General features: G+C 29.3%; 3 protein-coding genes across 3 annotated transcripts; all 3 read left to right on the top strand.

The window, feature by feature from the left end:
• Positions 1–545: 545 nt before the first annotated feature.
• LOC113373865 (breast cancer anti-estrogen resistance protein 3 homolog) lies at positions 546–4,242 on the top strand. Its single transcript, XM_026614134.1, has 11 exons — positions 546–609; positions 1,298–1,546; positions 1,623–1,947; positions 2,065–2,240; positions 2,307–2,539; positions 2,626–2,813; positions 2,865–2,949; positions 3,022–3,190; positions 3,363–3,555; positions 3,663–3,861; positions 3,982–4,242. Exons 1-11 carry the CDS (start codon positions 607–609, stop codon positions 4,127–4,129), a joined length of 1,968 nt encoding a protein of 655 aa, XP_026469919.1. The 5' UTR covers positions 546–606; the 3' UTR covers positions 4,130–4,242.
• Positions 4,243–8,303: 4,061 nt separating this feature from the next.
• LOC113373864 (kinesin-like protein Klp98A) lies at positions 8,304–12,053 on the top strand. The gene is given in 15 exon segments (XM_026614133.1): positions 8,304–8,479; positions 8,540–8,606; positions 8,841–8,954; positions 9,099–9,215; positions 9,309–9,445; positions 9,504–9,606; positions 9,759–9,928; positions 9,994–10,393; positions 10,491–10,669; positions 10,671–10,696; positions 10,699–10,718; positions 10,871–11,060; positions 11,253–11,424; positions 11,501–11,651; positions 11,985–12,053. Coding segments are annotated over 15 exon segments (1,962 nt in total). The 5' UTR covers positions 8,304–8,432.
• Positions 12,054–12,400: 347 nt separating this feature from the next.
• Positions 12,401–13,409, top strand: LOC113373862. The gene is made up of 4 exons (XM_026614132.1): positions 12,401–12,497; positions 12,810–12,926; positions 13,002–13,234; positions 13,313–13,409. Exons 1-4 carry the CDS (start codon positions 12,402–12,404, stop codon positions 13,407–13,409), a joined length of 543 nt encoding a protein of 180 aa, XP_026469917.1. The 5' UTR covers position 12,401.
• Positions 13,410–14,020: the final 611 nt, after the last annotated feature.

Raw genomic sequence — 14,020 nt, 5'->3', positions numbered from 1 at the left:
CTCTGTCTACTGAAAATCTTGTTTGTTCCGGGTTATAAAGTATTCATTATGTCATTTCCTGAATTCGTCAACAAGTGACTTAAGAAAATAGACTTGTAGGTCTCCTTATTGTGGAGACTCTACTAACTGGCCGAATAGGATAATCTGCACTGAACCCAACAATGATGCTGTATTGACGAGTCTTAAGCAGTAGTACTTAGTTTTATGAGGTGTAGTTTAGGGAAAATTTCTGCATCTAGTGCTAGTTGGCGCCAACTTGGACCAAATCGCTTTGTAATCAATGCATTTACACATGAAATTTCTTTCGAATTTTCTTCAAAATTATTGTAAGCTTATAGAATTAAATTAATTAGATGTGATTTTATGAATACATAAAAATCATTTGATTCAGTCAAAACATAAAAATAGACTGAGAAACAGATAAAAATTGGTATTTGACATTTCTTACCTATTTTTGTATGAATAATAATAGTTATCTGAATGATGTGATTTTTAGATATTGAGAAGTTTTACTTCTTAAATAATGTGGTTTTTTATTTAATTTTCAGTTCTGAAATTACTCCAAACTGCGACACCAAACAAACCAAGAGTTTATGCAATCTTATTATGGTAAGTTTCATTTGGATATTTATAATTCCTAATAATTATTAGGAATAATACTAAACGTTGAATTCATATACATGAAATATACTTCCAAACAGTTTGATATATATAAATAGCAAATCAATGTCAACTTTTAATTACATGTCGAGGTGTTAAAGTTGCTGCGGTAATTCATGAACTTTCTAATCTAATGTCGCAATGCAATTATTTGTATGTGTTTGTATTAATCATCGTTAAAAATCAATACAAGCATATTATTTAACAATTTTATTTTAAATTAATAAGGATTTGACTAATTAGTCGTTACTTTTATAACATACAATAGGATCTCGATTAACCGGACTAATTGTTGTCAATGGGCATTGGGATGATCAAAAATCCGGATAATCGATAGTATGATGAATAATGTTGGGTATTTATTAAAAATAACAATTACTTACATAGATGTCAACCAAAATCAATCTTTATTAAGAAATTAACACATCCTTATGTATTACATATTTTCTTCGATTACATTACATACATATACTAATCTGGACTGCAGCATTAATCGTGTAAAAATTCGATTTGTAGGTATGTACATACATTGAAATTGATCGCGGTTGTTAGTTCGGATAATCGCGAATCCGTATAACTGAGGTCCGGATAATCAAGGTTCTACTCTATTATCCATATTTTTTGATATTTTTATCAGGATACCCCTGTTGAGAAGACTCAATCAAGTCCTAGAGAATTGCGAATTGCCCTGGAACAGGAGCTATCACTCGACGCCAGAGACCTAAGATCACATGGCTGGTACCATGGACCAATACCCAGAGCTCGAGCAGAACGACTTCTGGTCAACGATGGCGATTTCCTGGTCAGAGATTGTTCATCTCAGCCAGGGGACTATGTGCTGAGTTGTAAATCGAAGGGCACGCCTTTGCATTTCGTTATTAATAAGGTAAAAATAATAGTTATAGGACTTGCCGATATGCTTACGTCATCTATTATTATAATTAAATTATTTCAATTTTAAGGTACTCCTACAACCAGAAACAGTCTACGAACGACTTCAATATCGATTCGAAGATGATGCTTACGACACAGTTCCTGATCTCATTACTTACTATGTCGGATCAGGAACACACATCACGTCCGCCTCGGGAGCAAGGATTCAATTTCCCTGCAACAGGACTCAACCTTTGTCACATTATAGTACACAATACACAGGTGTTATGGGCCCTTTACCAGGGGTGAATCCGTATACTAACAGGCATTGTGGTCAACCTCCAAGGTTGCCCATGAAGAAACAAAGAGACCATGAAAAGGCAAATTCTGCGGATGGAATCATTCGAGCCACCGGTAAGGAATAACATACTTTTTTAATATATTTTTTATGTATATTTGAAAAATATTGATTACAGTAAAATGTGCAATCAATTTTTATGAAATTATTTTATTCCACTTTCAATCTTTTAGGAGGCGAATCCTTTAATACACATTCCTTACCAAGATCTCGAGCTTCAAGATCTCCGAGACTTGATAGAAGAAAATTTGAAGTGCCGGATGAATGCGATGAGATTTATGGAGAAGCTCCTCCAAAACCATGCAGGATGCCAACTTCATCTTTACCGCCTAGAGCATCAAATTATCAGGTAAACATATATTTACAAGTCATCAAATTTCATAAAATATTTTCTAATTCTGATCGATTTATTTAGGCATCCGGATCTGATTCAGGAAATGGCAGTGGAGATTCTGCACAAAGTTCAGCTACTGGCGATTCTGCTTTAGATCCAAATCACAGAAACAGTGGAGTTGTCATAAAAAATCCACATTATATAGTAAGTTCGGCGTCAAGTACAACTCTCAAAAATTTTGTTGAATTTGACGCGGCAGCAGCAGAAGAAAGATTAGCAAAATCACCTACACCTGAATTACGCTGTGATAGCAGGTAATAGAAGCAATAATTTTACTATTATTATATACATTTTTCAATAATAAATATTGAAATTTGAAATATTTTCACTATCTATTTAGATTTGATGTCGAAAGTTTCCATACCCTATTATTACCAGCAACGGAAAATAAACCTCTGGATGTGAATGCCTTACGTAGTGTACTAGATATGCTAGTGGAGACGGGATCTAGAATAATAGCCAATTATTTGACTAAAGTGGATATAGATTTTATGTTAGGAGTACAAGAAGATAACAAAGAGAATGTATGTATAGAAAAAGCTGAAGAAAATTCAGAAAATAAAGTAAAAAATAAATCAGACCTGGACGCTTTGAGACTTCAGTCTGGGTTAGAGTTAATTTGTCTACCTCATGGACATCAGTTTAGATTAGATTTGATAGAAAGGTAAATAGGAAGTACAGCTTAATAACGTGATTAATAATTTGAAGATATAAATGTTTTATTGTTCAATTTTAGGACGGAATGCTTAAAGTTGATGGTGGCAGTTACAATATTAACGTGTGCTTCAGATCTCGAACGTGCTGCGATTTTACATAAATGGATTCAAATTGCCATTGATACGAAAACCGCACTTGGAAATCTCTATGGTTTTTGTGGAATTATGCTTGGATTATCTTTGCCACAGGTACTTATTAAAGCTTGTAACAATAATTAAGAATTTCTAAAGTTAAATTTTTTTATTGTAGAATTTTAGATGCATACTAAACATCTGAACATAATAAAACTATCAAGAAATATACCATATTTTTTTATCCGATATTGGCTTTAATTAATGATAGTTTTTATTATTTTTCTAGATTCAAAAATTAGAAAAATCATGGCATATTCTGAGACAAAGACATACGGACAGTGCCTTTCAATTTGAAGCTAAATTGAGGCCTACATTAAAAGCAATGAATGAAGGCCATAATCCTCAGGCTCCCAATACGACAATACCTCATGTACTGCCTATCGCACTGTTGATGGAACGCGATCTCGATGATTTTCAAGGTAAAAGTTAAACCCAATTGAATTTAACTAGAAATTGATATCTATAATTTATTTAATTTTCAAATGATTTATAGAATATAGAGAATAGACATTTTACTATTTTTCAGTTGCGATTAATAGTACTGGTTTTGCGAATAGCTGCTTAGCTAGTTGGGAACAAAATTCTACAGATTTTGGATTAACCACCTTAATTCAGCACATGCAGGCTGCAAGATCTTTTGCGCCTAGTGTTGCCACTTTTAGGCGAATTGCTAACAGCGTCCTACAAGAAATCGCCGAAGAAGACATCTCTTGTGACGCTTTCAGGTAAGATAAACGATAAATTATAACAAAACCTAATAAAGCTTCTAGCTGCACATGCAGTTTTTAACTGCATAAATTAATAATGTAAAGATTTTATACAACTTACCTTTTCATTTTTCCCAGGACTGAGTTTCATCAGAAGTTCCTCTGGGGTAGCAAAGGAGCTACTTTGAGTGCAGAAGAAAGGCACTCGAAATTTGATCAAATTCTCACAATCATGTCAGATAAATGTATCAGGGATATAGCACCGAATTCAGCAAGTTCGCAATAAATAGTTATCACCAAAAAATCTGAAATAGACAATACGCACATCGTCAACTTAGATATATAAATTAGTTATGGATAACAAACACAACTAGTGCATTTCTAATGAAATATTTATACAGGTCGTAGTATAGAAGATTATTATCTATACAGCTAAACTGATACCAAAAAGTAAGTAGAATTTTTAGAGTTCCTAAAAATATCCCATATTGTATAATATTATAAATATTTATACTTATATCAAAGTTATTATTTTCATTAAGAAATTATAGAAATGGATTGATTTTGGATACGATCGTACCTATGGGTTTATAACTAATATTTTTATATATAATTAGTGTCGCGCATACATTGATATGATTGATACTGAATTATTATCGTTTTTTAAAAAATGAAGCGTAAAATAGAGTTTAGTTTTTACTGAAGCAATGATATTTACGAGCAATTAGAAATAATACATCATTGAATTTATAAATATATATTTTATTTAATTTGATTGCATTCGTTTAAAAAATACGGAGTTTTGAAGACACATATATTTCTCAAAGTATTTCATTATTTTTAGGGTTGTTCTATTTTTCAATTAAAAAATCAACCACTTCAATTGAAAATTATCTAGTTTACGCTTCATTTATTTTCAAAAATTGCATTTTTTTTTATTAATATGAGATGCTATTCTCCAAATAGGTACCTGTAGTGAATCTCATCTTGTCCCAATTAAAATTAATTATATAGAGTTAAAGATAATTTATCATTGATTTTGTGATAATTTCTGGTTAGATAAATATAGCTGACGCGGATCAAAAATTCCTAATTATTACGAATAGCTGTAATATTTAAATAACAGAAAGACTAGCTATTATATTAATATTTATACGTTAATAATAAATATTAGTTCATAGTAACTATGTAAGAACTGACGATAGAAAATAGTTCTTTGTGAATTATATGAAATTATGATTTCTATCCATGCTTAAGTAGTTATTGTTAGCATATTTATTTATTATATCTATATCTTTATGTTTTGCTATTTATTGTTTAACAACAATAATTAGTTTTGGTTTATTTTAACAATTGCTTCATACATATGAAATACTATTTATGTGCTCATTGCTCAAACAGTAATATTAGCAGCCAAATATATGTGATATTAATTTCATATTTATTGCGTATCAAATTTAAGCCTATTATGTAAAATTATGTAGAAAATATTTTTGATAATCATACAAATTTATATTATATGCCTATTATTGAAAAAGCGCTTTGTAAATAGCTTTGAAGAGTATTAAATTTGTTTGAACTGCAAATTATAATTCAGTGTATTCGATTAAAAGTATTTAATTTATTGATAAATAATTTAAAATAAATAATAATCAAGCACTAGGACACTGTTGTTATTATTAATATAACGAACCAAAAATAAAAATTATAATTTTTCTTTTATTCATCTCTTACATATAAAAATTATTAAACCGCATAACCGGATAAATTGTACATATGAATAATAATTATATTTAATTAAGAGTTGTGCCGAAGAAAAGATGTTAAAATCTTTTTATATACGAATACTGACAATTGAGCTATTTATATAGGTCTATTATACATAAAAATACTTGAATTAATTATGTATATATACATAATTATGTGTATTTTATATACATATATAACTTGTTTTATATTATATAAACCGATTTTTTTTTGCAAAATATAAAAAAGTAATCAAACAAAATACTAGTCATCAAGTTCATGACGATCTTATATCAAAAGATCGCGATCTTAATATTCTATGCTTACATGTCATAAAATAATTATTATATTTAAAGAAATAAACATAATTGATTATGTATTAAAAAGTATATAAATTTATAAAAATCATTGGATTTTTAATTTATATTAGGTTCAATTGGTCAAAATCTAGTAGCTCAACTGTTAAGAATTATTTACTGATGCTTTATAATTTTTAATTTTAACTAAAATAAAATCAGATGCAATTATCAGTATTTTAATTTGGAATTGTATTGCATTGAAATTATGATTGTTTTTAAAATGAGTAATAAAAATGATTTTATTTTGGCGGACGAGTGTAAGCTGTGAATATATTAATTAAATATTAAAAGTATTAATATATAAGTACTTAAGTAGAATATTATATTAATTATTGAGAATACAATGTAGAGAACTTATATAACTATATAAAAGAAATACAAAATATTTGAATAAGCAATTAATTAAAACACTTATGTTATATATTGCATTTAGATGAATTTTCAGCATCGTTATAAAATGTTATGGGTTTATCTGTTTATGGAGTAACCTTATTATTGACGCCATTTGCATTGAATGGGCTCGCTTGTAGGTAAGCGGCTAAGAGCGACGGGACTTGATTCAGAGGTCCCGGATTCGATACCCTCTTCGAGCAGCCTGTTATCAGGCAGCATTGAAAACGATTTTCACTTGGAAGTATAGATAGCAATATGTTTCCAAGTGAAAACAGCCCTTAATCCGCTGATTCCTACACCAATAAACATGCAGTCAGCCCTATTAGATGAATTCTAAAAATAAAATCATCAAGTACGAATGGATTAACCATTTGGTTACCATCATATATATTTTTATCGATGGTTACCATCTAAAAATTTGAAGTAAGAAGATGGAAAAATCCTAAGATTATCTCTGCAAGAAACGAACAAAAAAGAGTGCACGTGTGTAAAAACAAAAAGACTACTTCATCAATTATATACTATGATATAATTATCTAACTATACCATGATATAATTATCTAGAAAGTAAACCGTCTCGATCTTTACAAATTAGTTACTTAATAATTTATAAGGATTAAGATAAGGATTAAATCATTTGCATTAGATGAAAAAATATACTTACTGCGGTAGGTGGGTTCCATTTTCCAATCTTTTTTGATTGAACAAACACAAAACCACAAAACAGAAAGTGAATTGTAATTATATTACATACTAGAGATGGGTAACTCACTCCGGAGTTATCACTCCGATACAACTCTTGCCTCGGAGTGAATTCGAGTGGAGTAGTCTCACCGGATTTGTCATATCCGACTTCCCTAAGCTGGTACTAAATCTGTTCGTGCGTTTTTGCTTTGGGAAAGAAGCTGTCGCTTTCTCGTCTCGCAGGCAGTTTTATGACCTTTTAGGTATATGTTTTTTTTCAGAAAATACAAAAATATTACATCAAAGATACAGATCAATGAAATTGTGTTCAAGTGTGAATAGCTCCAATGTATAATTTATTGAATAGTAAGGGGTCATATTTCTAACAACGACAATCTTTGGCCGTGAATGACGGCGATCAGGAATATACATACCGAAAAATACGCGAAACAAAATACATTTAATCTGGTCTTTCCATAGTGACGTCAATAGTATTTGCAGCAAAAAATATATAGTATTAAGTTTTTACTTTTACACAATTATAGAATATGCTAATCGAACTATCCGATATAATATTAATTCTCGAATGGACATAGCAGAAGAAAAAATTAGAAAGCAGAAGTATTATTATTTGGTGAAAATATTTTGTGATAAATGTTTTGCTTTTATTACAAAGCTTACTACATTATTTTTATATAAAATTAATCAAAAAAATCAATTATTTTCAATCAACGCATTATAGAACACATTTGTGTCGAGTATTTCGGTTTTAAAGTTGTCGGAGTCGTGGAGTTGTTAAGCGGATATAACTCCTCCCTGAAGCGGAGTCAAATCCGAGTCGATCCGACTTCGGATATAATATATAATAAGCCCATCTGTATTACATACATATACTTCTTTCATCGAAGGTTAAATTATCGCAAGAAATTATTGTTAGGTTAATTAAGTTTGAGCACTCACAGTTTTGAAGCACTTGTCAGTTTTGAAATAACGTTCAAATTAAAATCACAGTTGGTAATACTTTTTTGTCCATAGATACCGTAGTTAGTAGACGGGAAAAAAATGTAGTACTCATCTTATAAAACTTTGTCTATGGTGGACTATCTGTCCTATGACTGTGACAATAAGTTGACAGATGTTGAAACTAAATGTCAAATACAATAATAGATTGTTATTTGTGCAATGATTAATTAAATTTTTAATGTTTAATAGATTTAAGTGAAATTCATATCTCAAGTGTTTAATCAAACACAGTACATATGAGTAATTATAGTGCGGTGTAAAAGTTTATATAAAAAAATGTTTAGATGTACATATTGTAGAAAATATTTATTTTTACCTTATTTTGTTAGTTTTATTTGTTAAAATAAATATTGGTTGCTTTGTGTCATTAAATTGCAAGAAATAATGGCGTCGTTAAAAGTAGCAGTTAGGGTTCGCCCCTTTAATCAAAGGTAATAATAATTAATTCCCCAAAAAGTTGCATATTATTACGAAACTGATAACATTTACAGGGAGATTGCTATGGAATCAAAACTTATAATAAAAATGGACGGAAAAAAGACCAGACTATTGAATAAGGTATTATTATTTATTACTTGCAATTTTATAAATATCACTACATTTTGTCTTGCACAATAATTTTACCTTAAAATTATTTTTTTCCTGATATATTACTTCAGGTAATTGTATTTTTTATTATTTATTTATGTCTATATTATATATAAAGTTTGTTTGTACCCACAAGTATACAAATGATTATAAATTTACCATTCAATTAGAACATTCTTACTAATTGAAGATCTTGTTAATTAGGTTTCTTCAACACGACAACTTAATGATGAAAAAGATCAATATAAGGACTTTACATTTGATTACTCATACTGGTCACACAATAATACTGATGAAAATTTTGCATCACAGGAACAAGTAAGTTATTTTTATAATGAAAAATACATAGAAAATGTAAACATTATTAATAGCCGGAATTACAAGAATATGTTATTTGCATTTATTTATTAATTTATTTTCAAAGTTTAAACTCTATTATCGAGTTTGCTTGTTATTTTTAAGGTATACTCTGACCTAGGAAATGATGTAGTTGATAGTGCATTTGAAGGCTATAACGCTTGTGTTTTTGCTTATGGCCAAACTGGAAGTGGTAAAACTTTTACCATGATGGGGACACCGGTGAGAATCTTTTTATACATAACGTTTTTATTAATATGTACTCACCTTTAAACATGCATCTTAATTAATTTTTATATTTATGTATTTAAAAAGGATTGCCAGGGCTTAATACCTAGAATCTGCAAGAATTTATTCAGTCGAATGCTCACTGGTAAAGAACAAGGTGCAAGTTATCGTACAGAAGTAAGCTATTTGGAAATATACAATGAACGTGTAAAAGATCTTTTGAGGTATGTTAACTTATTTGCAGTATGTCAATACAATTTTTTATACTTTATTTCTTTATAGTACTGATTCCGGACATAGTTTAAAGGTTCGTGAACATCCAAAAAGTGGTCCTTATGTTCAAGATTTATCATCACATCTAGTTTCTGATTATGGAGGAATTCAAGTAAATTTTTAATTAATAATACAGCTTACTTACTTATTCTTAATTAGACTCACTCAAATTCTAATGAGATTGACATCTATCATGTATTTTCCAACAAAATTCCAACTAATAGAAATTTCAATAATTACTAAATATACCAAATTATTTATTAGGAGTGTATGCTTAGAGGTAATTCACATAGAACAACAGCTTCCACCAATATGAATGATGTATCAAGTAGAAGTCATGCCATTTTTACTGTTACATTTGTTCAAGCTGGTTACAGTAATGATATGCCAAGTGAAACCGTTTCTAAAGTACATCTTGTTGATTTAGCTGGAAGGTAAGGTTTATTATATGCACTAGAAACGAGATTATAAGCATCTGACAAATTCTTGTTATATTTAGTGAAAGAGCTGACTCTTCTGGAGCAACTGGTCAGCGTCTAAAAGAAGGGGCTCATATAAATAAATCTTTAGTTACATTGGGATCTGTTATTTCAGCTTTAGCTGAATTATCTTCTTCAACACAAACATCATCTAGCAAATCTAAAACATTCATACCATACCGAGATTCAGTGCTTACTTGGCTGCTTAAAGACAGTCTTGGTGGTAATTCAAAAACTATAATGATTGCAGCAATATCACCAGCTGATTGTAATTATGGAGAAACTTTGAGTACTTTAAGATACGCTAATAGAGCTAAGAATATTATTAATAAACCTACAATTAATGAAGATCCAAATGTTAAATTAATCCGAGAACTTAGAGAAGAAATTAGTAAATTGAAGTCTATGATGTCGGATACAGTAAGTAAATCAATTATTGGTAATTGATTCAATTCCATTATATTCAATTAAAAAATTTCATTAATATATAATAATGTATCAATGATATCTATTACAGAGTTTGCTATCTGAACCACAAGTATTAGCTGCTTTGCACCAAAAGGAAGCACAGGAAAAAGTTCTTACTGAAGAATGGACTGAAAAATGGCGAGAAACTCAACAAATTTTACATGAGCAGACTGCTTTGGGACTACGCAAAGCTGGTTTGGGTGTAGTTCTGGACAGCGATATACCGCATCATCGATGATGATTTACTCAGTACAGGGTTACTTTGTATCACTTGAAGGTAATTTTAGAATTTAGTTTTTTTTACCTAACCCTAAAATTTATACAAAAATAATACTACAAGTATTTTTCTACTGTTTTAGTCTAATGTTTTATTTTTTGCTGTTTTGGTCAAATATAGGTTTTGTAAAAGTTCTAACAATAATTTTCTAGGAAGGAGAAACTTTAATAGGATCAGATGAAGCAACAACAACTCAAGATATTGTTCTGAATGGCCCAGATGTTCTACCTAATCATTGCAGTATTACACTGAATAAAGGTGTTGCAGTAATTCATCCAAAAGAGGGTGCACAGTGCTGGCTCAATACAGTGCTTATAGAGAAATCGACTAGACTAAGTCAAGGTAAAAATTCTCTTGGTATTTTATTTTTTAAACTAATTAGTTTCATAAAACTATGCGCTTAATAACTTACAAAGCATGCTACTTTTTCTTAAAAATGTACAATCTTACTAACCATATTTTGTATACCAAATTCAAAATATGCTCTTTACTATTGTTTTTTAATGATATGGTTCTTATTTTTTATATTTCCAGGTTGTATTTTGCTGCTAGGCCGTACGAACATGTTTCGTTATAACGATCCTGTAGAAGCAGCTAAACTTAGACAAGGTGGAAGTAAATCAAGGTTAAATCTATCGCGGCTTTCGCTTCTTAGCTGGTCTACATCAGATCTGGCTGCGTCCTCCGAGAATTTATTATCTAATGGGTACTTTTTTATTACATTTATAACTTTGATATACACATTATGAATATTACTATATTTCAACTGCTTTCTATTTAAGAGATGAAGGAGTTTTGGAACAGCAACGCTCGGAATTACAAAAGGAAAAGAATAGTTTTGAAAAGCAGCAAACTCAACGAGAGCTTGGTTGGAAAGAAGAACAAAAGAAAAAACTTGAAGAATTGGAAACCGCTCAAAAACAATTACAATTGGTAATCATTGTTACTATCTCCTTTACGAGTTTATTTATATTAATGGATATAGATTACATACAACATATATTAAATATATTTCGTTGCTATCATATTAGGTCTAGTCTAAATAAATTGTCCTTTTTCATATTCCTAGTCTATTAAATTTGAACATTTCATATTTTTATGTTTTTTTTTATTTATTTTATAGCAACTGCTGATAGTATCAGTTATCAGCTAGATTATTCTTATTTCATCTCACAAGCAATTAATATATATTCTAATATTTGAATATTTATTTAAATTTATAAAGTTAATTCAACTAACAATATTGGATTATTGCGATTCTAACAGGTACGAGAAGAAATGGAATTGGCTTACAGAGCCCAATGTATGAAACTTGCAGAAGACTGGCAAGATTAGAACGAATACAAAATGAAAGCAAGTCAATGTTGCTCAGCAAGGAAACAGAAATTAAAAGACAAACCGAAGAATTATTAGCTGAACGGGAGATACTAATGATTTGGTGAGTTTTTACATTTGATTCTTAGCTCATAGATGCTTTTCAGCTCATATATGCTTATTCAATGAATTGACTCTTACTTCAAAGTTTTTTCATCGTGTTCAAGTGATTCATTTCAAAATTAGTTTATTCTGCATGTTCATGTTCTTTGTTTGTTTATTTATTTGTTATGTTTCATTATTGATTTATTTTATTTTTGGTTTGTTTCTTTTTATTTTAATCAAAAGGTAAAACAAGTTTCGTCAAACATGAAAGATCTTTCAGAAAATTTGGAGTTGAAAAAAAGTGCTCTTATGGATTATATTCAGACTGAATTAAAGAAAATCATGAAAAATAATAACAAGGTATATGTTGTATATTTTATTTTTATTTGGCTTACTTACCATTTTATGTTATATAACTTAAGTTATTAACTTAAGTATTCTAGTTTATTTATTGATATGATTTGTGCTGAAACATTCTTGAACCGGATCGAAGCCTATTTGATCGCTATTCATTCACTATAATTTCAATTGAAATATTGCTTTTGAGAACTATGATTGAAATCCAATAAATTAATTAATGGATTAAAATCTGATTAAAAATTGTATATGTATTGTATATAATGTATATATAAATATGAATATATCAATATCTACAGAATTTAATGGTTTTAGACATCTTCAGAATGCGAGGATTTAGATTCAGACACTCCTCACACATTAGACGAATGTGTTTCTGCTTTGATGCGAATGTCTGAAGAAGCAAGTGTTCACCGAAACATTGCAAACCAGGTCAGTGTAACAAAATACACTGGATTAGTGATAATATAGTCAATATTTAATATATTTTTAATTTCTTTTTTATAGCAACATGAAGTCAATGTACTGGAAACATCTTTAAGGTCTCAAAATTCGGATTTGAACAAGCATATGTCGAAATTGAATGATATTGATTCGAAATTAGAAGATTTGAAACAACAGCAAATTGATATTAACGAAGAACAAAATAAATTATCAGAACCTCCAAATATTGATTCTAACAAGTTTATACAAGAGACCAATAGTGAACAGGCTGATGATTTATTGAAAAGGAAAATGTCGTAAGTTATACTTTCATTTTCATATCTTTCACATTTTATGGCAGAAATATTATATTGTTTCATGTTTCTTTTAAAAAGGTTGTCTTTACCAATAAGACATCCTCTGAATTCATTAGCAAACTCTACTGAGCTCAGCAACACCTCGTCCTCAGCGAATCCTTCTTGTATTGTTTAGTCCTTTGAAGACATCTGATACGTATCATACTGCTGATTCTGGTAACTACTAGTTAACCATAATTATAATTTTATGTGATATTTAATCCACTTAACAATTTACTTAATATCACAATTTAATATTATATTATGTTACTTCGGATTTAATTTATTTACTTTTATTTTAATATCTATATTTTTATTTAATACAATTTTGTTGCTGTATATTTTATGTTTCATTCTTAATATTTTATAATATTGTTATACTGCCTAACAATAATTAGAAATGATTTTTTTTTTTTTTACAGATTGCTCAACCGACAAGAAGCTAATATGGATAACAAAAATGTGATAAAGTAAAAGACAATTGCGAGGTAATGGCCTCTAATATATCATGTTCAGTTTTTTATTTGTATAATTTTTGCATCATTTACTATCTTAAATTTCGCAATCATTAATTAATTTTTTGTTTGTTTTAATTTCTTTTAAAATATCAGATTGATTAATGTTAATTTCCAGCCCAGTACAAAACAGGCTAAAAATGCTTCAAACAAAAATTTGGTCTATGACGATCCCCTTCACTGCCATTTAAATAAGAGACACCGACAAATAATTTTAACACTATAATATATC

This window comes from Ctenocephalides felis, unplaced genomic scaffold, assembly GCF_003426905.1.
Source record: "Ctenocephalides felis isolate EL2017-DRISC unplaced genomic scaffold, ASM342690v1 CF-g0.4_SCAFFOLD_01604, whole genome shotgun sequence".
NCBI lineage: Eukaryota > Metazoa > Arthropoda > Insecta > Siphonaptera > Pulicidae > Ctenocephalides > Ctenocephalides felis.
Note: the sequence above shows the minus strand (reverse complement) of the source record. Positions and strands in the feature narration are given on the sequence as shown.

Bases quoted from the DNA above. Each gene is read 5' to 3' on its own strand.
- LOC113373862 (XM_026614132.1), top strand. From the start codon at position 12,402: ATGAAAGATCTTTCAGAAAATTTGGAGTTGAAAAAAAGTGCTCTTATG. The intron at 12,498-12,809 runs GTATATGTTGTA...TAATGGTTTTAG, and splicing joins TCATGAAAAATAATAACAAG to ACATCTTCAGAATGCGAGGA. The intron at 12,927-13,001 runs GTCAGTGTAACA...TCTTTTTTATAG, and splicing joins ACCGAAACATTGCAAACCAG to CAACATGAAGTCAATGTACT.
- LOC113373865 (XM_026614134.1), top strand. The intron at 2,950-3,021 runs GTAAATAGGAAG...GTTCAATTTTAG, and splicing joins AGATTAGATTTGATAGAAAG to GACGGAATGCTTAAAGTTGA. The intron at 3,862-3,981 runs GTAAGATAAACG...CATTTTTCCCAG, and splicing joins ATCTCTTGTGACGCTTTCAG to GACTGAGTTTCATCAGAAGT.